The sequence below is a fragment of the Mchenga conophoros genome, linkage group LG7, assembly GCF_057382185.1.
Source record: "Mchenga conophoros isolate Kocher_MC1m ecotype Shallow Benthic linkage group LG7, M_conophoros_male_GT1.1, whole genome shotgun sequence".
NCBI classification, from domain to species: domain Eukaryota; kingdom Metazoa; phylum Chordata; class Actinopteri; order Cichliformes; family Cichlidae; genus Mchenga; species Mchenga conophoros.
The window spans coordinates 31,227,973-31,253,883 of record NC_140532.1 but is presented as its reverse complement, the minus strand read 5'-3'; the positions used below and the strand labels follow the sequence as shown (position 1 = coordinate 31,253,883).

The window sequence follows — 25,911 nt, the reverse complement described above, 5'->3', positions numbered from 1 at the left end:
CCACAGGTGAGGGTAGGGATGCAGAATGACCAATAAATTGAGAGCTTTGCTTATACACTCAGCTCTCTCTTCAACGCGATGGACCGGTATAGCGTCCGCATCACTGCAGCCGCAGCATCAATCTGTCGATTTCCCGCTCCCTTCTCCCATCACTCATAAACAAGACCCCGAGATAGTTGAACTTCTCCACTTGGGGCAGGAATTCGTTCCTGACCTGGAGTGTGCACTCCACCCTTTTTCCGGCTGAGGACCATGGCCTCAGATTTGGAAGTGCTAATTCTCATTCCTATCGCTTCACACTCGGCTGTAAACTGCTCCAGTGCAAGCTGGAGGCCATTACCTGATGAAGCCAACAGAACCACAACTTCCACAAAAAGATGAGATGAGATTCTGAGACAAGAAAGTGACAGCCTTCTGCCACCTGGCTACGCCTAGAAATTCTGTCCATAAAAATTACCAACAGAATCGATGACAAAGGTAACTCCAAACTCCTCCCACACCAGGGTTTTTCCGTCAGCCACTGCCTGAGCCGCGTTCCGCTTGGTCTGTCAGTACCTATCAGCTGCCTCCGAAGTCCCACAGGCTAACCAAGCCCGATAGGGCTCCTTCTTCAACCTGGTAGCTCCCTTCAACTTTGGTGTCCACCATTTGGTTCAGGGGTTATCACCACAACAGGCACCAACCACCTTGCGGCTGCAGCTCAGTGCAACGGCTTTGGCAATGGAGGTGCTGAACATGGTTCATTCAGACTCAATGGCCCCAGTCTCCCTCGGAATGGTGTTAAAGCTCTGCCGAGGGTCTGCATTGAAGATCTCGTGAACCAGGGCCTCTGCCAGGCGTTCCCAGTGCACAGTCACTTTCCAAGTCTGTCCTGCATCTTCCCCCGCTACCTGATCCTGACAGCTCAGTCGCTCTCTTTACACAAGTGTCCAGAAGATATGGCCGCAGGTCTGGCGATACGATTAGAAAATTGATCACTGACCTGCGGCCAGGAATGTCCTAGTGCCACGTGCACTTATGGACTCTCTTATGTTCAAACATGGTATTTGTTATGGACAAACTGTGGTTTGCACAGAAGTCCAACAACAAAACACTGTGGACTTCAGATCCTGGAGGACGTTCCTCCCAATCACGCCCCTCCAGGTCTCACTGTCGTTGCCCACATAAGCATAGAAGTCTCCCAGTAGGATAACAGAGTGTCCAGGTGGAGCACTCTCAAGCACTCCACCCAGGGACTCCAAGAAGACTGGGTACTCTGACCCACCACTTGATGCATAAGCGCAGACGACAGTCAGGACCCGTTCCCCAACCCAAAGGCGCAGGGAACAAAACTCTCGTCCACCAGGAAAAACCCCAACAGGCAGCAAGCCGAGGGAATACTAGGATACCCACTCCCGCCACCTCTCACCAAGGGCAAAGAGTTCATCATTAAGTATTTGCTCTACATTGATTCCATGTATTCAAAGTGAAGATTTTCCACTTTTAAAGAGTAAAAATTTCATATTTGTTATCTGGAAAGGTCAGTGATGGTTTGAATCATTTTGAGGCTCTCACCAGAGACCAGAGTACCTTTATGGAACAGATATTTATACTACTAGGATGTGCTGTAGGTATGAACATGAGACCGGACATTTACAGCACACAGCATTTCCCTCTCAAACATAAAAAAAGCTTAACACATCCTCTTTGGATGTGTTAAGCTTTTTCTATTTATGATATGAAGTTTTCATGCTCTCATATTCTTCAAGAGCCCCCTCAAAGACAGAGACTTTTCACAACCTCTCACTGTGCTGTAAGCATCTCTGACTGAAGTGTTCTTGTGCCTGAATAGAAGCAAAGGTCTGCAGCTAGCTTCCTACACATGTAGGAAGCTTTCACAGCAGCAGCACAGTAATGCTCATGGTTTTAAAGTGGCATGCTCACGGTTGTAAAGTTTGAGCATAAATCCAGATTTATCACCTGAAATCATCATTACTGGTGCTGCTTCCTGCCTCCAGTCAAACCTCAGCTGCTGTTTTCTCATGCGGAGCACGGACGGAGCTGCTGTTACAGGATGGAAGCAGGAATCCCTGAACGAGGCAGAGGGAGAGAGGAGCATCTGGCACAGAAGCAGGATTTTAAATGTGTGGTTGCAGTGATCAGAAACCGGCATCATGGAGCCATTAGCAGATGCAAATGAGGCCAGAACTGGCAGGCTGGTTTGTCTCACTCTGTCTTTAACACACAAACACCACGAACACCAATACAATCACACACAGACTCCAACATCTGGACTGGGAGCAGTTTGTGCCAAATGTCTGACAGAACAAACTACCCGCTGATTACTTAACTTTTCTTTGAGCTCCAACAATGACTTCTCATCCCAGGTTTTTCCTCATAATTTATTTGCAGGAGCCTCCTGGCGGCTGTACCTTGATTTATCTGCCACAGCAATAAGCACCAAGAGATAAAGGCCCCAGATCTGCTAACTCCTTACTGTGAAATTAGAGGGATGGCACTAAAATCTACTTGTATAGGTTTACGCCGTCGGTATACACTGAAAACCGCATACAGCTAAAGTGAAATAAAAAAATTTTAAAAATCAGATTCCACATTGTTAATTCAGTAGTTGATATAAATCCCTTTGGCAGCAATTACAGCTTTCAGTCTTCTTGGGAACGTCTCTGCTGGCTTTGCACAGCGGGATTTACAGAGGTTTATCCCATCCTTCTTTGCAGATCCTTTCAGAGAAGGAGATTTTCATGTGAGACCAGGTGTGTGACCATTCAGGCAAAACAAATGTTTAGATGCTAGGCGAAAATACCACTACATATCAAGAAGGGGGAGGTCTGCACAGTGTTATTAACTATAAACCTTCTTCAGCTCCCTTCAATTTCTGATATCTGACCTATTTAGCCTCATTTTGGGGAAACAGCCTCCATGCTCAGAGAAAAACAAAAAGACAAACATAACTCTGAATATAATTATTTATTCCAGTCCAGTCCAGAAAATGTACACATATGTTCTCAGAAGTATAAAATTTATCTTTAAATAAGTAATTGTTCTATTTCATATAATTGTAAATTCTCATTATTTCATTAAAACCCCTGAAGCTGACATATGACACCACAAAGGAACCAAAATCATAAAAGAGCAAAAAATGAAAGTTAGTAGAGTTAGCAAAAGCCATCCAGCAGTTTGCAACCTGACTTTGGGTCTTTATGAAGGACTTGCTCTTAAGTACATTCTGTTTTGTTTTTTGTTTTTTTTTATCTACTTTATATTAAAAAGAAAAACTGCAATAAAAGAAATGCTTGTTGTAAAGTTTGCACAGAGAGAGGATTAAAGGCTTTGGTTGCTTCAAGCTGGTTCAGGCTCCACTTATTGCTACTGTAGCCTCCGATGTCAGAGGCATTGTTGCTGGTATTGTGTCATTATTGCTGTGGTTGTTGCTCCCACTGTTGCTACTGTGACTCTGGAAAAAAAAATGTTTCCAGATGTTTAGAAATGTCAAGTGCAAAAAAGGCTCCACAACAGGAAGGTTGAAGCGATCATCCACGGAAACAATGGATCAGAACGGGTGACGTTTGGGCTGTGGGAGGTCTGGTTTTTGGTTTGTTGTCTGGATTAAGATGAAGGCGGTGATAACCCTGAGGCTGGTAAACAGAGGAACTCTAGAGAGACACAAAGAAAGAAGAGGAGTTACTATGACAGTTCACGTCTGAGTTTGAAAGATCTTTAAAAGATGGGCTGTTCTGTAAAACAACCTTCAAGTTCAGTTCCTATTTGCTTAAATTAAACTGTAAAAACAAAAAAAAATTAGCACTTCATAAATTCAAGAAGCATTTGGGTTCAAATTAACTCTACCCCAGCCCTACAGCATGCTTGACCTTAAGTGGGCCAGGCCCTTTCTGTTAGGTGCTTTTCTGCCTGAAATAGAGATGATTAGATCATTAGTCTATATGTCATGTTATATGTCTAATATCTTTCTTTTAAATCACACATTTTATAACCTGTAGTGAGCAATGCTCAATCAGTGAACTGACCGATGTGCCTCATTAAATGTTTATGTGAGAGTGACCAGAGACCAGAAGCCTGGATTACATGAAAAAAAGTTACCACTATTGTACTAGCCTGTTTCTGTGACTGGGGCTTTAATGTTTGTTCAGCTAACACAAAGAAAACCCAGCTTTGTTGAATGTGTTGATCAGCACACTCACTGATCCTGAGATTAAAACCTTTGGATCGTGTGTTTCTTAACCTACATTTTTACTTGTGGTTACATGAGATAAGCCTATTTTAGTTTCTATGATAATCAGGCCTCCTTTGTCCATCTTTTTGCATGACAAGACAATGCTCTTGGGAAAAGTGAAGATATTTTAAATCTTGGAATGAATGTTTGAGTTTGGTAGGGATTATTTAGAAAAACTGTCCTAAAAAATATTTACCGGTAAAAAGCTGCCACTTGTGTGTAGGCATTAATGAAGTGCAAGCAAGCACTGATATCTTCCCAACAAATAGATTGTGAGGCTCTGTGGAGACCTCTGAATAAAACTCTGCCTCCCACTTCCTTCTCTATAAACCCCAAATTGACTCATTAAGTTCATCTTAATAAAATCCCCCAAACTAACTGCCGTGTGTCTCCCTCCTCCTGCAGAATAATAAACATTCGCCTCTGTACACATTGAAATATCCAATTAATGCACTGAGCTTCCATGTTAATCATTAACTCCTCCATTAACCCCACCCCGCCTTCTCCTCCTCCTCCTTGGTACAATAACGAGGAGGGTGGAGCTACAATTAGGACAACTAGGACCCTTTTGCTTGTACAGAAAACATTTTAATAATATATCAAACATCAGAGTGAAGCGTTCGCTCAGCAGGAGAGAAGAGGTGATATCACACACATCATATGTTCTACTCCTGCTCCTCCTCCTCAGCCTCCCCGTCTTCCTCAGCCTAACAAAGACGTTTGACCACACTGCTGACCACTAAGTTTCCAATTTTCCCAATGTGCCATTGTGAATCCCCATTTTTTAAATACAGAACAAAATCCATTTTTATTCTCATCCTTGAGCTTTCAAATGTCTAATTAAGCCATTGTTAATCCATCATTGTGGCATTTTCAAATCCTTCCTCCTTCATTTCATTTCCATTTTCCATCATAAATCTCTTTTGAATCAATCATCCTGCCGCTTTGAACCCCTATTGATGCTTTCACTTTGCCACTTTGAGCTCTAACTTTAGTCATCCCTGTTAATTACCATCCTGAATTATTTATTTGCCATTGTAGTCGCCCTCTGTACCTTCTGTTTTAAATATTTAATTGTGCCATTTGATTCCCTCCTTCACGCAATTTGTCATTCATTGAGGCTTGTTTGAGTCCTCCCTTGTTTATATACGGAATCACCCCGTTCTTTCAGTTCTCAGCCCTATACTGGTCTCACTATTCCATTTAAGCTTACTTTTCCATTTAATTTAATTATTAATTTGATTACAGATGATTACATTTTTCTCTATTTGAACTCGTAATATGCCATTTGGAATCCCACCTTCTTCCCATTTTAGATGTTTCTATTGTATTGAATCCAATTTCTTTCTCCAGTTGGTATTTTCTTTTCACTGTGCAATTTACAATCTTTGTTTTTTAACGATTTTGAATCAGCTGTTTTATGACGAGCCTACTTAAAAAGGTTAATTGTGCCATTCAGAATCATTCCTTCATCTCACTTTGAGTCAATCCATCTGAAGTACTCAACCTCTGTATTTGTATTTTTATTGTGCTGTTTTGAATCCCTATTTTGTATTTCTTTTCAACACTAGTTTATATGTTGACGAATCCTTCATTAGCTTACTTTGAATGTCTCGTCATGACATTTATAATCCCCTCACCTCTTTTTTGATAGGTGTAGTACTGAATTTGCAAACTGTACTCTCTTGCTGCACTCGTTTTAACTCCTCAGTTTGACTCCTGTAACTGTAACTGAGTCTGTAGCCTGTAGTCTCTTACTGCATCTAATCTCCTCCTTTAAATGGTTTTAAATTTTAAACAATCCCATCTCTAATTTTATGTTTTTAATTTTTTGATTACACCATTTTTTTTATTCTTAACTATCCTTTTTTATCCTTCGTTAGCCTAATTTAAATTCAAACTGTACTATTAACCTATGCAGTCCAGTAGGCATTTTTATTTCTATTCATTTACTGAACCATACTTAATCCCAACATCTTTAAATTTTTAATAATTTTGTTATTTCACCTTCCCCTTTCTTCCATTTTTAAATCTTTCTTTCTGAATCACTAGCATCTAAATAGTTTTTGAATCGATGGGTATTCCAAGATGAAATTGGCTTGCTTTAAATCTGTCTTTATACCATTTAGAATCCCTCCTTGAAACTGTTATCCATGTTGCTGTAGTACTGAATATACAAAATCTCATCTGCATTAAAGCTGCATTATTTTGTTGTTGTTTTTTATTGTCATTTATCTTTTTAGTCTTTTTTTCATCCCCAGTTTCTACTTTTGAATCATTGATTACATGATGACAAATCCATTGAATCACCTAGCAACTCATTCAGACTGCCTCCTTAATTCTGATTTTGGTTCACTTTACCTGTAACTGAACCTACAACCCCACAGTTAAACATTTATTTTTAGACCCTTCCTGTGCCATTGTGCATCCTTCAGATTTGCTAGTGTTTGCCAAATCCAGACTTAATGATGAACTCTTTGTTGTGCTGTGTTAGTGTTTCTTTGTTTTACTGTTTCAGTATTAATGCATGTGAATGTTTTCTTCCTTCACTGTTTCCATGTTTCGGTCTGATAATCCTCAGCTCACTCTTAATTACTCCCTAATAATTAGAAAATCCTGATAATCTGCTGCTTAATCGAGGCAATTCAGCTAACTGACAGCACACGGGCACACACACTCAGCAGTTATCAGCCTCATGAATGACTTTGAAGCAGATAATTCTCTGTGTCTCAACATGCACTAATTACCAGCAGCTGAAAAATGCTGCAGGAGTCTGAATCAGCTCCTCTGGAAATTACAAGATACACAGCTAATATTCACACACACACACACACACACACACACACACACACACACACACACACACACACACACACACACACACACACAGAGAGAGAGAGAGAGAGATGCTGGTGTGTGTTTGTATCAGTCACAGTCTTTCCTCAGTCAGCAGTGTGAATCTTTAGTCTCGATCAGATAAAAACGGCAGTCTGCTCATTTTAAAGGAACAGTTCAATGTTTAGAGAAATCCTCTTCCTTCGTGTCTTCCCCACAATCACACGAGGAGATGGATATCAGCTTTATGTCTGTGGAAGACCTCTGAGTGGAGAAAGGTGGTGCTGAAAAGGAAGCTCTTTTTGGCTCATATTTGCTCAGAAATGGGATTGAAAGGTCGAAATCAGGATGATAATCGCACATTAATAACACAATTTGACAAATTACACTTCAGCTTAAAAGACATTTTTAAAAAATTTAATATAAATATACCAGCTGATGAACATGCATGGTTCTGCAGTTATGTAAAACTTTGATTACAGTCCTACATCAAAACTCAAAATCAAGGCAGTTGACAGACTGCATCATTGGTAGGTGTTTCAGCCACTGTTTACTTTTTTTAAACACCCAAATGAAAAAGTTTTTAACAGAAAAAAACTGTAAAGCCAAAACAAATCTATGACATTTTAAAGGTAACATTTTCTAATGCCTAAAAATGTGCCAGCATGAAGCTAAAATGGACACAGGCCTAATTCAAACCTCAACAAGTGCAGAAATGCCAATGAGAAATGTTTCACCTCACACAGAAACTCTTACACTCTTAAAAGCAGTACACAAAAAGCCCACAAGGCATGAAAAACCAGCGCCGCTTTTCAGTCTTTTCAGGCTATGGACAATAGCTCCTAATGCAATGAGACTGACCTGTTAATATTTGGCCAAATTTGGCTAACAGCTGATCATTGAGCTTAAACATAGAAGCAAGAAGCTATGACCACTGACCAAAGGTTTATTAGCTTTAAAAGGATTGTAGAATAAAGAGTGAGTTAAACCTAAACCCATCTGTTTGCAAAAAAACTGCTTCTTTATTTTGTCACCATCTTTAAATTTCCTGCAGACTAACAGCAGACACCCTCTTTCTCTCTTCGTAGCAGAGATGCCAGAATGCAGGAGAGGGTCTAAAGTGGGCCTCTTCCCACCTGTATTTACTATAATTACTTTTTAAGGCTTTTTAAGGTTTTTTTGTCAATTTCAATTATTCATATAAAATATACATCTCCACCTAAATCATTCACATTACAATAGATTAAACCACACAGTAATGTTTTTCCTGCACATAAATGATTTTGTGTGGTACCAGTACTAACATAACTCACATCAACACTTCTGGTAATGAAAACTGATGCATTCAAAGAAAAGAATACAGCACCGTTAGACGTGTTTGCCCCCATCGTTCATGGCAGCAGTATTGTAATGTGTTATTGCCACCTAGTGTAGCATGTTTCTGAGTAAGCGCAGAATATAAAGGGTCGCATAAAAGATAGAGAATGGCAGAAGCCAACTCAGCCAGAAAACCAACATAAATAAATTAGCAGGATGCTACAAATAAGAGTCAGAGCAGCAGGAAGCAAAGCAAACAATGTGAGAATTCGACAAAGATTTAAAAGGGTTGTTTCAACAGCTCCGAAGCAGAAACACACACATACACACAAAGAGAGAGAGAGAAGCTGCCCACTGCCCCCTCTCTCTGGTCCAGCTATAAAAACCCATTAGTAATCACTCCTCGACTCTCAGTGGCTCTTTTCGCCCAAACGACTTCCATCCAGCCAATCTGCATAAATCTGCATTAATGGACAATTTTCCCTCCACAGAAAACAAATGTGCTTTAAAAAAAGCCTCCTTATCTGTCAGCTTTTAGAGGAAGCATCAGCACACACACTCACACAAAGACACACACACATATACGTAACTGCAGCCTCTATTAACAACAGATAAAACCCAACAGACATATCATGACACGCTTACAAAAGCAATATAACACGAGTGCCGGACAGAAGAGTGCCATGATGCTGATGCTTCAGCTGCTGAATCCTCCCACAGACCGTACGGGAAACATGCATACGGCCACGGGAACTCCACTCCAGCTTTACGCCCTTCGCCATGTTGGTTTGTTTTCTGGAGCCAGAGGAGCCGTTAGAAGGTCAAGTGCTACATTAATGGAAGATGCTAGGAACCTTTGGTTAGTAAGGTGACATTTACAGTTTAGACACATGGACTGCAGTACTGGACTTTTCTAGAGGTGCAGGTGAAAACATGGTGTCAGGTTGGACTTTAGCCGGTCTTTAACCTGCAGCTCCCTCGCAGAAACGTGTGATGTTGGACTGCACCAGTGCAATAATAATCCAGTTAAGAACAGTCTGCAGGGATCGTGAATGTAGATGCCCTGTCATCACCCACTGGCCTCTGAAGTATGGCTCTGAAGCCACGAGTTGAGCGTTTTCACTGTCACCACATTTGTGCTTTAAAACTAATATAAACGAATATAACGGATGAGTTGTAAAAAAAAAAAAAGGTAAATGGCCTGTATTTATATAGCGCTTTACTAGTCCCTAAGGACCCCAAAGCGCTTTACATATCCAGTCATCCACACATTCACACACTGGTTGTGGTCATATCCTCCTCATGTGTTTATGACCCAGAACGACTGAGTCCATAAACTCACCAGGAAAGTGTTTAGAGGTCAAATGCGAGATCAGATATACTCAAAGCATAATCTTGAGATAAACAGCATAAAGCAAGACTGTCTGTATTTTGAATATGTTTTACAAGGCCAGCAGGCACCAACAGTTCAAACATGTTCATTAGTCCAAACTAACTGAGGTGACACCTGCCTCCAACACCAGCAACCAACAGTCAATCAAAGCGGAAACATCCCAAACTTTAAGTAGTGGTTCAGGTGGGAGAGAGGGCCATCGACCAATCGGAAGGTTGATGGAATGATTCCCGCTCATGCAGTCCTTGTGTTGAAGCATCCTTGGTATCAGTAAGATACTGATGCCGAGGGCTCAAACTGAGTAGAAAGGCACTGTATAAGTACCGGTCCATTTGATGTACAGAGCAGAAATATGACACAGAGACTCAAACAGGCTGTAACCATTGACACCTCACATCTGTAGCCAGCCTCAAGTGGACATGAAGGAACTGCAGGTTAATTTTTATGCTCCAGAGGTTGCACCCCACATGATCAACTCGTTTAACTCATTTGCTCTTTAGCACCACCCTCAGGACAAACTGCACTTGAGTTTTACCGACTGACTCAAGAAATCACACCAACGTTTAACCAGCCAGGTCTGTTCTCCTCGAGTTTTCTTTGTGGGTAAAACCCCTTCGAGGTCTGAAACTCTGCAGCAAAAACCTTTTCATTCTGAAAACAGCCTCTGGTCTGCTGCGCCGTCCCGTTGCCACGGCGACCTTGACCTGGATAAGCAGCCGGAAAATGGGCGAGATGATGGATGGCTGTGTGAACTTCTGAAAGTAAATGTTTTTTAATCTGGATTTGTTTACGGGCTCCGCAGAGTGAAACATAGGCAATAACCAAACAAACTGTAATACAACACACACATTAGCCACCGAAACACACACACACGCACACAACCCCACAGCCCATCAATCACACACACAGACACACTGCTGCGCTGCTACATAGCTGAGTTTCAATCAGACGCTGAGAATCTCATCAGCATTCACAACAAGTCTCACCAAACACACACACACACACACACACACACACACACACACACACACACACACACACACACACACACACACACACACACACATACATAAGGTTCTGCATCATTCAAGACATTTAAAGGTTATATATTATTCTATTTATTCCTTGTTCCTGTTTGATTCATGTTGTTTGCTTTGTTTGCTTTTTGATCCTAGGGGTTTGTTTGCCAGGCAGATCATGTGACTTTTATTTGCCTATCTTGCATCACAGAGTGAGATAACTTTAAAAAGTCTCTAACACTTCTTCACGTGGCCACCAGAGGTTATTAAAACTTAACTACACACTGTAACAAGCTGCTCACAGCAGTGACCTGTGACACTGCTTAAAAATCACTCCACAGAAACTTTATTTCCTGTCTTTCACAGATATTTCACCTCCGGCTCTCCTATTCTGGAAAGCACGTTGAGTTACCATGACTACCGGTTAACGTCATCTGTCCAGTCCTATCGGCAGCTCATGTGCACATTGGAGACGACGTCTTTAACCCGTTCATACTCATTTCCCCCACATCTCACCTGTCTTGTCTTCAGGCCTTCTTCCCCTCGAGCAGCTCTCGGGTGTTTTCGGCGGCCCGCGCCAAACTGTCAGCCATCAGTGCCTTCTCCAGACTCCTCCTGGCCTGGTACACTTTCATTTCCTGCTCCCTGCACGCACGCACGCGCACACACACACACACACACACACACACACACACACACACACACACACACACACACACACACACACACACACACGTCTTTTTCTATTAAGATGTCTTTACTATTACTCGTAGTCCACAGTCTGCTGGTTTCTCCTGACAGTTTTAATTTCATATAAAGACCATTTTTATAAAATACAAACCTTAAGCAACTTTATTAATCAGAGCAAATGTATCAAAGCCTGCAGACTAATCCTGCACCTCAAGCACTAAATCTTAATACAACGATGATGAACAGAAAACATAAATCATAGAAAGTGACACCTACATTAAAAATGAATAAAATTAGAGTACACAGTTCTGATTTTGTGTGTCCAGTCCTACTGGCTGATTGGATGCATGTATCAGCCTACAAGAATTGGTCGCGTCCATCACAGTGTTTTTGTTTTTGTTTTGTTTTTTCATTTTTTTTGCTATTTCAATAGTTTCATCTTAACCTTGTATTTTGTGTCATGACTGGATATTACAGATGCACATAGCTTTTGGGTATGGAAACTCGAATTATTTTGCCTCAAATATGCATCCTTTTTATCAGCCAGCAGGGGGCGACTCACAGAGCTGCAGCTGTGTAGAAAATGGCTACAGGTTCACTTGATTTATGAGTACTGCAAGCACTTTCCTGCTGAGTTTATGGCCTCAGTCGCTAGGTCAAGTCTTACTGGACATGACACCAAGTTCATTTTGTAAATTGTGGTCCCTGGTGTGGTGTGCTCACATTAAACACGAAGCAGTTACACTCAAAGTCTATGCAGAAAACTGTAGGACTTCTAGTGAAAAACTGAAAGTAAGTCTGTTCCAGTTGTCGGATATTTAAAAGATGCAACGTGCTTCTAAGTTTATGTGCTTGGTTATGCATTATTCATACTGAATAAAATGCTTTATCCACTTTCTACATTTTGATCACTCTGGTTCAAAAACAAGAATTATCCAGGACACTTATCCAGAATACTCACTGGTTGTTGTGTTATTATCCAATGATCTTCACTGAAGAAGACAAACTGAGGACATATTTATCACTTTTATATAAAAATACTGTTGTAATTAAATGTATTTGTGCATGTAAACACCAGACTGTAAAACCCATTCTGATGTAATCAAAATGAAGACATTATGTCGCACATGGTCACGGTGATGAATTTCTGGCTGTCCACATACTTTTGCAGATGAATTCTACTCTTGATTGAGCCATTAATCAGACTGAGTTTAAAATTCAAAGTTACTTTAAAGCAAACGTGTAAGCTTTTCTCTCTGTGCTGAACCATCCTTTACAGAACACAGACTCAGCCTCATGTGTACATCTGAGACTGAATCTGGATCAAGAAAGAAAACACAGTCAAGTCAATCGAAAGATGCTTTTCATGGGATAAATAAGACTCTTAATTAAAAACGGAGATAAAAAAAAAAAAATAGAAATTGTGTCAAACAGCGGGAGAAAGATATGAATAAGCTACCCAAAATGAAAACGTGAGATTTCAAAAACAGAGCTGTGTTGGCCTGATGTGCCACAGGAGGAAGAGGTGGTGGAAAGATGAGGAAGAGGAGGGAGAGGAAAGGAATGAGAGCAATTTAAGATGACAAGCACATTCAACTGGAGAGAGAGAGAGAGAGAGAGAGAGAGAGAGAGAGAGAGAGAGAGAGGGAGAAGGAAAGAGAGAAAGAGGAGGTAAGAGGGAGAGAATGGGAAATTAATGGAGGGGAGAGATAAGGAAAGGAATACGAGGAGGAGGGATGGAGGAAAACAGAGGAGGAGGAGGGGTGGAAATGGGATGAAAGATGAAGGTGGGAAAACAAAGGAAGAGGGGGATGAAACATGGGAAGGATGACGCCGATAAAGTAAGAAAGAATGAAACAGTAAAGAAAGGAGAAGTGGATGGAAGAAAAACATCAAGAAATATAAGAAAGGATTACAAGGGGAAAAGGAAAGGAGCACAGAAAAAATAAATGAAAACAAAATAAGATTAGGAAGGAATGAATGGAAAAGAACGAAGGGAAAGGGAGTAAAAGAGGTGAGAAGAAAATAGGAAGAAAAAGGGGGAGGAGAGAAGATGGGAGGGAAGGATCTCGTGAGGTATTCGAGTGATTCTGCTGTAATGGCTTTGGCCAGCTGTTCTCCCCAGTGTTTTCCACTGGACACACATACACACACACACACATATATATATATATATATATATATATATATATATATATATATACAGCCAGATGTGTGTCCCCACAGTGCCTCCTGCTGTCAGCATGTATTAATTGCATTCGTGCTTTATAGGGACCCTGGTCTGGCAACACAGACAGCAGGAGCAACAGGATGATACTGGAGAATCAGCTGCTTCACTTTTCAGATAAATTAGACTATATCAAGCCCACAGGCATTCAAAGCAAATAGGAAGTAGGAGCCCTGATGTCCTTATAAATCAAGAAATCCTGGTGTCCTATCTATGGTTTTGTGTAGGATAAATATGTACTGAGCACTCAGTTAGCATTAGCCAAGAAGCTAACTAGAAAGAAAACACATCCAGAAGAGTGTTTTATATAAACAAAAACACTTTTTTCTCCCATATTACAAAGCTGTGACATCACAACTACATGACTGGTCAGTTGTTGTTGTTGATCTTGGACCAACATTATTATGATGATGAGCAACAAACCCAGCACAGGGATATGGGGCGATCGTGGCTCAAGAGTTGGGAGTTCGCCTTGTAATCGGAAGGTTGCCGGTTCGAACCAGGCTTGGACAGTCTCGGTCGTTGTGTCCTTGGGCAAGACACTTCACCCGTTGCCTACTGGTGGTGGTCAGAGGGCCCGGTGGCGCCAGTGTCCGGCAGCCTCGCCTCTGTCAGTGCGCCCCAGGGTGGCTGTGGCTACAATGTAGCTGCCATCACCTGTGTGTGAATGTGTGTGTGAATGGGTGGATGACTGGATATGTAAAGCGCTTTGGGGTCCTTAGGGACTAGTAAGGCGCTATATAAATACAGGCCATTTACCATTTACCATATCACACCGTTCAGAAATCCAGCTCAGCGCCTCAAAATAGCTGAGTTGACAGACACCTAGCAAACAGCTAGCTGACAGCTACAGCCGCCTGTGTTGCTAACTTATCCAGACTAATGAATTTCTAAACACCACCATGTATATAGTTGTGGGAGTACAAACAAAGCTGTAGAGATCAAACCACTTTTCGTATCAGGCTGTAACCTTCTACCTACATCTTTGGAGTCAACCTGAAGTGGCCATTAAACAGGCTGTAGCTTTTGGCACGTAGAGGAAGAACCACATACTTCCTGGGAATCATAGTAATAATGGAGGTAATCATGACCTGTAGCTAAAATGCCAATGTCTTCAACCTCCCATATGCAGGTCATTCAGAGCAGATAAGAACAGGCTTTGAACATTTTTGGCTCAAAACTTATTTAGCAGTTTGATATTAAATTGAATCACATGTTTCATGTTAATTTCCCAATGTGGCCTCCCCCCCCCACCCCACCCCCCTTCGACTCCCTTCATGCTTCATTTCTCCTCATCTCTCCTTGTCTGTCTCCTATCTCATCACCTTCTCATCCTCCCCTCTCACTACAACTGATTACTCCCCCTACCCAGCATGCATCAGTCATCAACCCTCATCTGTCTCATCCTGGAAGGCGACAGAAATCGTTTTGTGATTTATCAGAGGCTAGAAGGAATGAGAATTTACATTTTTCCATGTCTAACACACAAAACGCAGCTATGCTCATCAAACGCCATAACCGTCTAACAGAGAAAACGCATCACATAATTGTATTCAATCTCACTGGTTAGCTCATACAGTATTAGCCTACTCACCAAGCATTACTGTACTGATACAGTGGATCCAGAAAATATTCTAGAAAAATGATATGCTTTTCAAGCAATCTACAATTAATGAGACATTAAGTGGAAACAGCTGCTTTTCACTTTAATAACTCTTCAGATGTGTCCATAACTGACTGAACACCTGGAGAATCTGCCAAAAACATTGATCAGGCCTATACTGTAGAGAGAGCACACCTGTATCTTCTCAAAGAGCATTAAAAGTAAACTGGGATAAACATCCACTTCACGTTCCAGATAAACAATGTCAAGCCCACGAGCATTTAAAATCATTAAAAAACAATAGAGACTAAATAAATAAATCGGAATCTTTGTTGTCCTGGCTTAAATAAAATTATAAGTACACTAATATTAATACACTGGAGCTTAAACCTGCTTAAACTGGTTTGTGGACATCTCCACCACATGTGCTGAAAGTTGGGATATTTGGACAGGAGATTAGCTGTTAGCTAACACTAGCAGACACAAAGTCACAGACATCTGTTTATTTGTTCAGTATTAGTAATAGACTCGTACAATACTAGAATTTCACTCACCAAAACTGGAGCACAAACTTCTTAGATAGTCTGAAACACGTACTTATAAGACCCACTAATTCCCTTAAAAATGCTTCAAAACATAACAGCACAAACACAGTCGACAGGTCCAGGAAAACAGTCAAAACAGCACATGAACAACTGAAGAATAAGTCTGGTGACCTTGGGAGGCTCGGACAAACCTCAGAACTACCGGAGTGAGATCTGAGGTTGCTCCAGTTCCACTGGAGCTTGAATAGTTATGTCAGGACGAATTGGAAAAAACTGACAAATTCAGGCTTCCAAAGCTTGCCTGAAGAGACACAAAGCTGTAACTACAAAAAAATCCCGTTTTCTCTTTGTTACGCTATCCCTTAAAGTGTGCAAAAAGTAAAGAGGAGTTTCTAAATCTACAAAACCCGCAGAACGTCAACGCCTTATGTCCATCAAAGGACGATGCTTACAAGCTGAATGGACGCAATCTGTTTAAAACTGGTGATGACAACATCTCTTAAGACGAATTTAGCTGCAGATGCAGGAAAGCCCACTTTGAGGCTCCAGTGAGAAAAAGTGACAATCCATTAGGGGTAAAACCAAGAATTAACGAGGTTTAAGTAAGGCTAGCATGAGTCCATGACTGTTGCACATAGACTCTTAGGTTGGAACTCACATGGCGTTAACGTTAGAAGCTTATAGTCTGCATCTTTATCCTACAATAAGGATCTGTAGCTACTGTCATATTTTGAAATATTTTATTCTGAGTGTATTCTGAGCTTTCTGCTGAGCTGTGTGTGATTTGTCACTTCTGTGTGTGATTCAACTGAGGGCACAATTAGCATTTGAAATACTGATAAATGATAAAAGACGGTCTAAAGAGTCATAAATGTCAGTTATGCAGCCACAATAAGCTGCTGGTCATGCTGAGCCGAATGAGAGCGAAGCAGAAAAATCTGACTGCACTAAATAGAGAAAAGAAGAAAAAAACCTTTTTTTAAATTACAGCTTTTCCATTTGTAAGAGGGGAAACATAGTAATAAAAAGAGTGAATCACATAAATCAGCACAAAAGTTACTAGAGAATTTTTAAGAGCACTTGCAGCAATTAAAATTTCTGCAAATATTCACACAAGTACAAAGGTTCAAGGATAACATTTTTTTTTTCAAGTTTTAGTAAATAGAAGTGCAGAATAAATCGCCACTAAAAACAGCTTCATCATTCAGGAGGAAAACCTGCTCAAACACACTGAAGGTGAAGATGAATACAACTTCTCTGAGTCACTGAGTGACAAAAACAAGAAAAGCAGGACTCCTGATTCTTAAACGCAATAATAAAGATCACTTATTTTGGACCAGATGAACAGAACAAGGTCACCAATGTCTTCTTGGATGTTAACCGGCTAAAGAAACATCACCTTTACATATAAATGCAGTGAAAGAGTTAAAGGTGAAAGTCTTTCTTTTGAGTCTATTACGAAGACCTTTACTCAGCTCAGCCATTCTCCAATTCATGTTTACCCACTCAGCTATTTTCTGTTGATCTGAGGTCTGAACCGTACACAGCCATCCAATCTAAAATCGTGTTAGACGCGGTGTCCCAGTTACACCTCAGCGCTGCGTTAAATATGCAAACACGTCTCTTTGCCTTGCTTTCACACATCTGACATTTTATTTGGTTGTGAAACTGTCTGATCACTCAAGCGCACAGACTACCCTATCAGCTGACAACTTTTTAAATATGTTTTTAAAAAAAACATGTTTATATCATTTATGTTACTGGGTCATGGTGCACCGACTTGCACAAGCCTCAGGATAGTCAGTGCTTAATGTTTACACCAGCTTTTGTGTCAATGGCCTTTTTGTACTGATGACCACGAGACGATGAATAAAAACTAATTCACGAGGACAAAAACTATGATGTATGAAATAATAACAACGTGAAAATATTCTGGACAGATGACGAGATCCACTCAGAACTAATTAAGTTGTGCAGAAAAGCAGCACGAGTTTGGAAGCGATCCAATCAGAAGTAATCTGCTTGTGCAGGAATGTGAGACGCACCCATTTGATCCACCCGCTGACAAGTTAAGCTAACTGCCAGGATCCCTGTTTCACCCTGAATGTGATAAAAAGGAGACATTTTGCATTTGATGTCAATTAAAGAGATGCTTTGTGAACCATGTGGAGGAACTCGTTGGTACAGCAGTAAAAGAAGGTCTGGATTTAAATCTGCTGGTTGTCTGAGAAGTTCACCAAGCTGCTCAGATGTCCTTTTGCTTTTAAACCAACTTTATACGTAAATGGATGATTTGATTTAACCCCCTCAGATCTAAGTCATCATGGAAAGCATTTATGCTTATACATTGAGGATATGATTTTTATTGTCTCACTGATGAATCCATAAAGTGCAGCAAAAAAATAGGCAGAAATACACAGGAGCAATTGCTGGTACCGAACAGGTTAATCACCGCAGTTGTTCTACTGAAGTGTACGTCAGGTTAGACCGTGGGTTAGGTCACAGGGCTTCAGAGGACTTTGTGGTTACAACGTAGCTGTGGCACAGAATTTCCACTGAAGCATAAATCCTCTGTTTCTCTAACATGTATGTCTTTTTTCTATTGTTCTCCCAACTCACACCAACCAGGAAAGATCATGATTCTCCCTGACACACATCAAAAACTCCTCACTTTTTCCCAAAAAGGTCAGTTTTCCCAACAAAATCTAAGGTTGAGTTCAGATTTGGATGTGAGGATTTACACTTCAGAGGGTTAAAAGCAAACGACTGGCAGGTCAGATTATGCCCAGAAAACAGGGTCCATGGATATTTGCTGCTTCGAGGTTAGTTTATCTGTTGAATTAACTGCGAATTCAGCTTTTCTCCTTTCAATTTTAAACAAATCTCAGCATTGTTTAGTTGTCTGGATGCAATGTCTTTAAGATCTTTTCAACAGGTTGCTCAAGAGATATGCGAAAGGAGCTTGAACATTCGGAGTAGAGACACTGCTCCTAGGTGTTGAAAGGAGCCAACACAGATGGTTCAGGCAGCTGATCACAATGCCTCCTAGATATCTGCCTTTGGAGGTTTTCTGGGCATACCCAGATGAGAGTAGAGCCCCCCCCAGGGACAGAACCTGAACTTGCTGGAAAGGGTTTAAATATCTAATCTGGCCGGGGAGCACCTCATCTCCCCAAATGGGAACTGAAAAGCTCTGCTGGAGAAGCATGTCTGGAATATTCTTCTGAAAGCCGACATAAGAAAAGTGGAGGAAAATAAACGGACGATACAAGAAGCATGCCAAATTTACTATTTGTTAAAAGGTCTGGCTTGCAGTATTTCCACCGAAGCACAGACAGCTACCACTGCATTACTTTGATACTGAAGAAAACTTTTAAACAAGCCCCGGAGCTCTTAGCATGTTTGTGTATGTTTGTTTGCAGTGGACTTCAAAGATAATGATCTCCTTGGAAAGTGTAAGTCACACTGTGTATCATGTCTTTGTACTCTGATTAGTTGTGACTCACAAGAAGCACTAATTACAACTAAAAATGCAGCAACAGGACACTCAAAGCTTTAAAGTACCATAATTGCCTTCTTAAGCTGTGTGTATCTGTGTGTGTGTGTTGATTGTATCTTTCACCTCTCAATATGAAAATCCCTGTTCCAAATTAATCTTTAGAGCTGGGTTCACAGAGAGCTGGCACAAACATTAGCATTTTAGCACGGCTTCAAGTGCTCATGTCAGAGGGAGAAGCATGCACTTCTCCCTCTTTGGTTACAATCAGCCGAATGCCTTGTAGTGACTGAGAGCTGAGGGGGGACAAAGACTGTTTGAGGACTGTGGGTCTTACCGGATGTGCTCGTCGGTGACGGTGAAGGCCTTGCAGAGCGGCTGGGACGTGTTGAGCCAGATTGCCGGATTCTTCTCAGCCGCTACAGACGTCTGTCCCGTAATCGGAGCTGAGCTCATGTGCAGAGCGCTGGCGATGGCCGACAGCAGGGTGTCGTCACTCGCATCTGGACCGACACCTGTCCAATGAGAGAATGAGATCAAGAGATGTGTCAGAGGTCAAGACAGGCTGAAGGACTGGATTCAAGCTGTTGTTGGAGACCTACTCTGCAATCCTTTGGGCAGGTCCATGGTACGCAGGACCTGCTCTGTGACGTCTGATGACCGCAGACCTTTCAACCTCTTCTCCCAAAACAGCTGCAGACAGACAGACAGACAGCTGTTTATCTGATCATCTCACTGGTTTTTGATTAGTTTTGCTTGTTCATTTTCAAGACATTTTCAAATATAATACTTTAAACTCTTAATGTCCATCAGGCCTCATGAAATTGTTCAGGGTAAGGGTTAGAATCAGAAATTCCTGTTTGAAATGCTCAAATGGAAATCTTAGATGAACTACAAAGCAAAGGTAAATCTTTAAAAGATCTTCTAGATTCTCTATATTTGACTCAGCATGCAGCTGAAATCCAACCTAACCCTAAAGGCCATCGCACGCTGGGCGGGTTGTGAAAAAGTGGCGCTGAGTTCATTCAATTATCAAGAGAATTTCCTGGTTTGATCCAGGAGTCGAAGCTGCATGACAGCATATTTTTGGATGTCAGTGGGATCGTTTGAGCTGTTGTTGGCAGAGTTGGGATCATATCTGATGAGGCAGAGAAATCGGTTCAGTAAGCTGACTGACCCAGAGCAGAATCTAACTGTGTGGCAGAGGTAAAATAGTATTATTTACTATTTACATATCACTGTATATTCAGTGCTGCTGCATATTTTGAGCTACAAGCACAAATGCAAAGATCTGAGTGGCCAGATCAGTTTATTCAAATAACAAATTTAAGAAAATCTGCACACCTGAGTCAATGACAAGTGCATAGAAGGAAAGAAATCTGAGAAATATAGCCTAAACTCCACAGACCATCCTGCTTACCAGATCTGTTTATTCACATCTAAAAACTCAAGCCAGCCCAAAAGCATTAATGCTGCACATTCATTCAGAGACTAAGTATATTGAGCTTGGAAAGAAAAGCGTCTGGACTTCTTTAAGTTACTTGAAGACGTTTCACCTCTCATCCGAGAAGCTTCTTTAGTTCTAAGGTCAAATTGTGGAAAGTCCCCGATTTAAGCCGTATGGGAGTGTCCCCCTAGAGGGTCATGAACCCCCTGTTGATCCTCTATCTAATCACATTTGTTAAGGTGTGAAAGCGGGTGTGGGTCACATTCAGCCGATGTTTCGGGTGAACTCACTGTGAAACCTGGCCCCACCCTATCATGTGATTTCCTGAGGTCAGATGGCCCAGGATGTGAGTGGGCGTTAAGGCGCCTGGAAATGGATCTCAAAACTGGATTATAGATGGCAGAGAGTTGGTGTCGTAAACCACCACCTCTGTTCAAAGATGGTCGTTCACAGTGGACATAGATGGCTTCTTTCACTCCTCTTTCAAACCATCACTCACACATTAATGTTAGCCTCATGGTTTAAGGTTTTAAACAGGGCTGGATGTAGATGGGTCAGCAGGGACCTGGAGGAGGTTAACAGGATAATGGAACCAGGTTCCTTTCCTGCTGCTCTGCTTTAACTGGACAGAGTTAAAAGACAACAGTACTGTTGTTAAAAACTTTTATAGTGAAGAGTTCCAACAAGGAAAAAATTCGATACTGAGGGGTAAGTTGGACTCTAGCTCTAAAGATGTTGCAGGCAGTCTGATGGATGCTAACCTCTTACTGTTCAGTGGCAGAAAAAGAGCTCATTTTCATCTAGTCTGTGAACCCAAATGAATGTCTTAGAATAGAAGAACTGTGGGGCTTAAATGCATATTTTATCACCTTTCATTAACAGTATCATTCTACCCAACATATTTCTCTCCCTCCAATCATCATTCAGTCCTCCGTGTGCTGCTTTTCCCATGATGCTTCAGCACCCTCTAGTGGTTCCAGCTGTCATTACACTCTTCTCCTCACAGCCGTCTCTTATGTAAGAGCCTGACCTCGCCCTCCTGAATTACCTGTATGTGTATTTGTGTGTGTGTGTTTCAGCGTCTCACCTGTTTGGGCTGCTCGATCGCTCGCTGCAGGTCTGTCTTCACCTTGTTTCCGGGGTGACTCGTAACCTTGGTAACGGGCTGTTTAAAGATGGAGGCCGTCTGTCTGATGGGCAGAGCTGTGTTCAGGTCTGGTTTCCCTCCCTGCATAAGACAGACACGAATCTGAATGTTGGTGTTTGGTTTCTTTTGCTCCCTGACTTCCCTCCCACCTTCTTGTCCTTCCTCCCTTTTATCCTTCTTTTACTTTAGCTTTCTCCTGTTCTTTTCTTCCTTACAGGTCACATTTACCTTCCTATACATGAGGCAGAAATATTAAACCTGTGGTTGTTTCTGTGAGTGTTTGATGTAAGCTTAAAGGGTTAACTCTAAGCTGAGACAACAACAGGAAGTGCGTGTTTGTGTGTCTCTGTGCCCATAAGTAATGAAGTGTGAAGAGCAGCAGTACAGGGTTGCGAACCGTGTCCATACAGCACACACACAAACACATACATGCTGAAATTAACACTGAGGATGTGTAGATTATCCGTTTAGCAAGTAAATCTTGCTATGGCTCGCCTCTCTCCGCAGGCGCTATTTTTTTCACCCTACTCCACCTCTGATTGGTCCACACTTTATCCACTTAAACAACCATACACAGTCTATGTTTGATTACAGTCAGTGATCACAGTAAATGTTGAATGGATTGATACTTATAAAGCACTTTTTACTCTAACTGAGCACAATGTGTTTTTGCCCAGACACATTTAAAATACATTTCACACCTTCAATCTACAGTCTCTACAGAGGCCGATCTGGAGGATTTATCTAGTCTGAAGCTGTTTCATACATGCACTGCAGCTCTGAACTCTTCTAGCCAAAACCAGACATTCACCGCCAGCGAGTAGGCGTCATCTCCCAGTCATTTCCAGCAGTAGTCATTTCCAGCAGTTAGAAAACTGACTATTTCCTGCTGTGCTTCATGTATGAAAGGACAACTGTGGGAAAAAATCCCACCCTAATTCTCCTTAACTTCTCCACAGTTTACATGTGAACTTACCAGGTCTGTAGTCAAGACCACCTAAGTGGTTCCCCTATTTGTGTGCCGCAGAGAAAAGGCAAAGAGAGCAGATCTAACACCCACAATTTAAAACGCAGATGACCATGGCACATTTTAGATCATAACACTGACAAGATCAACGAGACAAGAAATAAATGAGACAAACAACCGACACCAGTCAGAGCCAAAATGATGATGCAGATTGGTCTTGAAGAAGAGAAGTCATCCAGAGCAAAACAAATCAAAAGCAGCATGTCGATTCTGGGCGAAAACACCCTGAAGGTGGAGACAAGCTCGGGCCGGGCCCAGCGCAAACTACCATTCAGATTATCCTGAACTAGGACGAGTGTTAATCAAGACACCAGAGTGGAAGTAGACAAGTCGACTTTGAATACATATCTCCTTTTTGTGTTTTCAAAGTATTAGAAGAAAATCAACTTTAAAAAGATCCACTGAGGGAGTCCGATGTTTCCTCAAAGCTCTAGAATCCCTGTAGCCCATAAATTCATTAGGATTCATAATTTATGTGTTTGCTTGTAACGTTTGTCTGTTTATGGACTTTTGAAGAAGCCATTACTAGGTTTTGTGCTTTCATCTAAAGCCACCAACATGCTCCCAGTTGTCTTCATTGTTATCATTATGTTGTTATTTATGGGGCTAAAAACCAAGTTTTAACCTCTTATAACATCTAACAACTCCTTTTATTTGGAATTTTCACCCATTTGACATATCCAGATGGAAATCTGTGAGTCCAAACTGCATGTGAGACAGCTGATTGGTTGATTTATGATGTCATTTCACTCTGTTTGGGTTTCCCTCCTCTTGATTTTCTTCTTTTATTTTTACATCATGGTTTAAGAAGCGTCCGTTTAACTGTACCCCACTTACTTCATCCTTAACTACTGACTAACTATTTTAACTAATCATCCACTTCTCCCACTTTCACAATGCCCAAACAAATCTCAGGCAAGATAAGGAGAAGGCTCAAAGACAGTAATTTATGAATAAAGGGGTTATGACCAGCTTTTTCAGTGTGAACATTAGGCTTGTTCTACATTTCCAGAACTAAAAATCCTTACCTGACTTTAAATTTAGCCCTCCCAGGGTTAAGATCTGAGTCTAAATATCCATCAGATGGAGGTAAAAAAAGACTTAAAATATGCAAAAGGGAAAAATAAAGTGACAACAGTGAGCAAACCAAGGAAGCTCAAGGCTGTAAAACCGAGGAGGGCAAAATACATCCGGGTCAATATACCCAGGCTGTCCCTGATAACAGGACTGCTGGGATTACACTTCCATGTGGACGTGCACACAGTCAGCTTTTGAGTCGACATGGATAATTTGGAGCGTAAATGAAGCCTATGAGGTCTAAGACATCATCCAAGTACCCCACCGGTGTATATTTCAGAAAGGATGCAGGCCCTATTCTCCCCCAATACATAGAAATCATGTATTTGAGCATGTGGAGAAACAGGTCTGAGCTTAACCAGGAATCTGATGTTTGTTATGCACATGTGACCAGGTTACTTCCTCTGTTTGAGGAAGTAACCTGGTCACATGTGCATAAAATCACCCTGCTATCAAACAGAATATCATCTCAATCCGCTCTCACTCTCTCTGACTCTCCAATAACATGAGGTTCAGCTGCTGGGTTTTTATCTATGCAAATAAGTCTGTGTGACTCAGGTATATTCACACGATGGATAAACAAGCACAAAGTTCTTGTTACCCTGTGACCTTTCGACCTGTTGCCGGAAGAGTTTTGTTAATCTGATAATCTGTTAAAGCACAATACACACACAGTCACTCCCACACAGGTGTGATCCATCTGGGTTACCTTGGCCATGCTCAGTGGGTCATGTCGGAATCTCTGTTTGTTTTTCTGCAGTTTTCCGGGCATCATCTTGCCCGTGCGAAAGTCAAAGCATGCCAGATCCACTGTATTTCCAAGGTAACGGGACAGCTGGGGCTTACTCCGGAACTTCTTTCCTGAAGGACTGGAGGATAAAATGGAAAGGACGCTATCATTAAAAAGTCATACTTATAACATCATAAAGAGAACCTATACTACATTACCAATGATGAGTGCCTAACATGGCCTGGGGTCAGTGTGTGTACAGGTAATCCCTGTGAGCTGGAAGCTAAGACTTATTCCTTATTCCACTCTTCGCTCAGTATTATGTCAAATAGAGGGGATATACGTAATATAGTCATCTCAGAAAATGAGTACAAACTCCCCTCCCACCTGCGGAGTATTTATTTATTGTTTGTTTGTTTGTTTGTAAGGTAGAGTCAAGGAGAGGAAAGCTGAATTAAAGGGATAAAAAAAATTCAGACAGAACATGAACTGAGAGGCTGTAAACATCTTGATGCATATCCAGGTAAGTAAATCTCCAAAAGGCTGATTCTGTTCATCTGGACGTAGCGTTTTCAGTGGGAGAAACATTTCATCACTCATCCAAGTGACTTCTTCAGTCATTATGCAAATGTACTGTTTATAAGATTGGGGAAACCTGCAGTCAGCTGAGACTGAAGAAGTCACTTGGATGAGTGGTTAAATGTTTCTCCCACTGAAAACGCTACGTCCAGATGAACAGAATCAACTTTTGGAGATGAGAGGCTGTACCATAAATATGGATTATTATGAGCTGTAAATCATGCAAAGCGATGTTTGTAGCTGAGTGAAAAACCCTGTTCCTTTGGTTATAATCCCATTTCCAAACAATCTGAAGTCCTTCATTCTACCGTGAGAAAGCTTATTCACAAGTGGAAAACATTCAAGACAGTCGCCAGTATTGAGTGGACATCCCAGCAAATTCACCTGAAAGTCAAACTGAAAGTGCAAAAAAAACCCCAAGAGCTACATCTCAGACTCCGCAGGCCTCAGTCAGCATGTTAAATGTTAAAGTTCATAACAGCACAATCAGAAAAAAAGAGAACGAGTAGGACTTGTTTGGGATGGGTTGCCAGGAGAGAAGGCTCTTC

The 25,911-nt window shown here is 41.3% G+C and overlaps 1 protein-coding gene across 1 annotated transcript in view; it reads right to left on the bottom strand.

The window, feature by feature from the left end:
- Positions 1–2,952: 2,952 nt before the first annotated feature.
- mbd2 (methyl-CpG binding domain protein 2) overlaps positions 2,953–25,911 on the bottom strand; it is a 29,737-nt gene continuing 6,778 nt past the window's right edge. Inside the window, exons 2-7 of the mRNA XM_085278882.1 lie at positions 24,764–24,923; positions 21,891–22,031; positions 19,959–20,049; positions 19,694–19,871; positions 11,312–11,440; positions 2,953–3,653 (exon numbers count right to left, since the gene is read on the bottom strand). Coding sequence (XP_085135008.1) covers positions 11,323–11,440; positions 19,694–19,871; positions 19,959–20,049; positions 21,891–22,031; positions 24,764–24,923 — 688 coding nt within the window. The 3' untranslated portion in view covers positions 2,953–3,653; positions 11,312–11,322. The remainder of the gene's footprint in view (positions 3,654–11,311; positions 11,441–19,693; positions 19,872–19,958; positions 20,050–21,890; positions 22,032–24,763; positions 24,924–25,911) is intronic.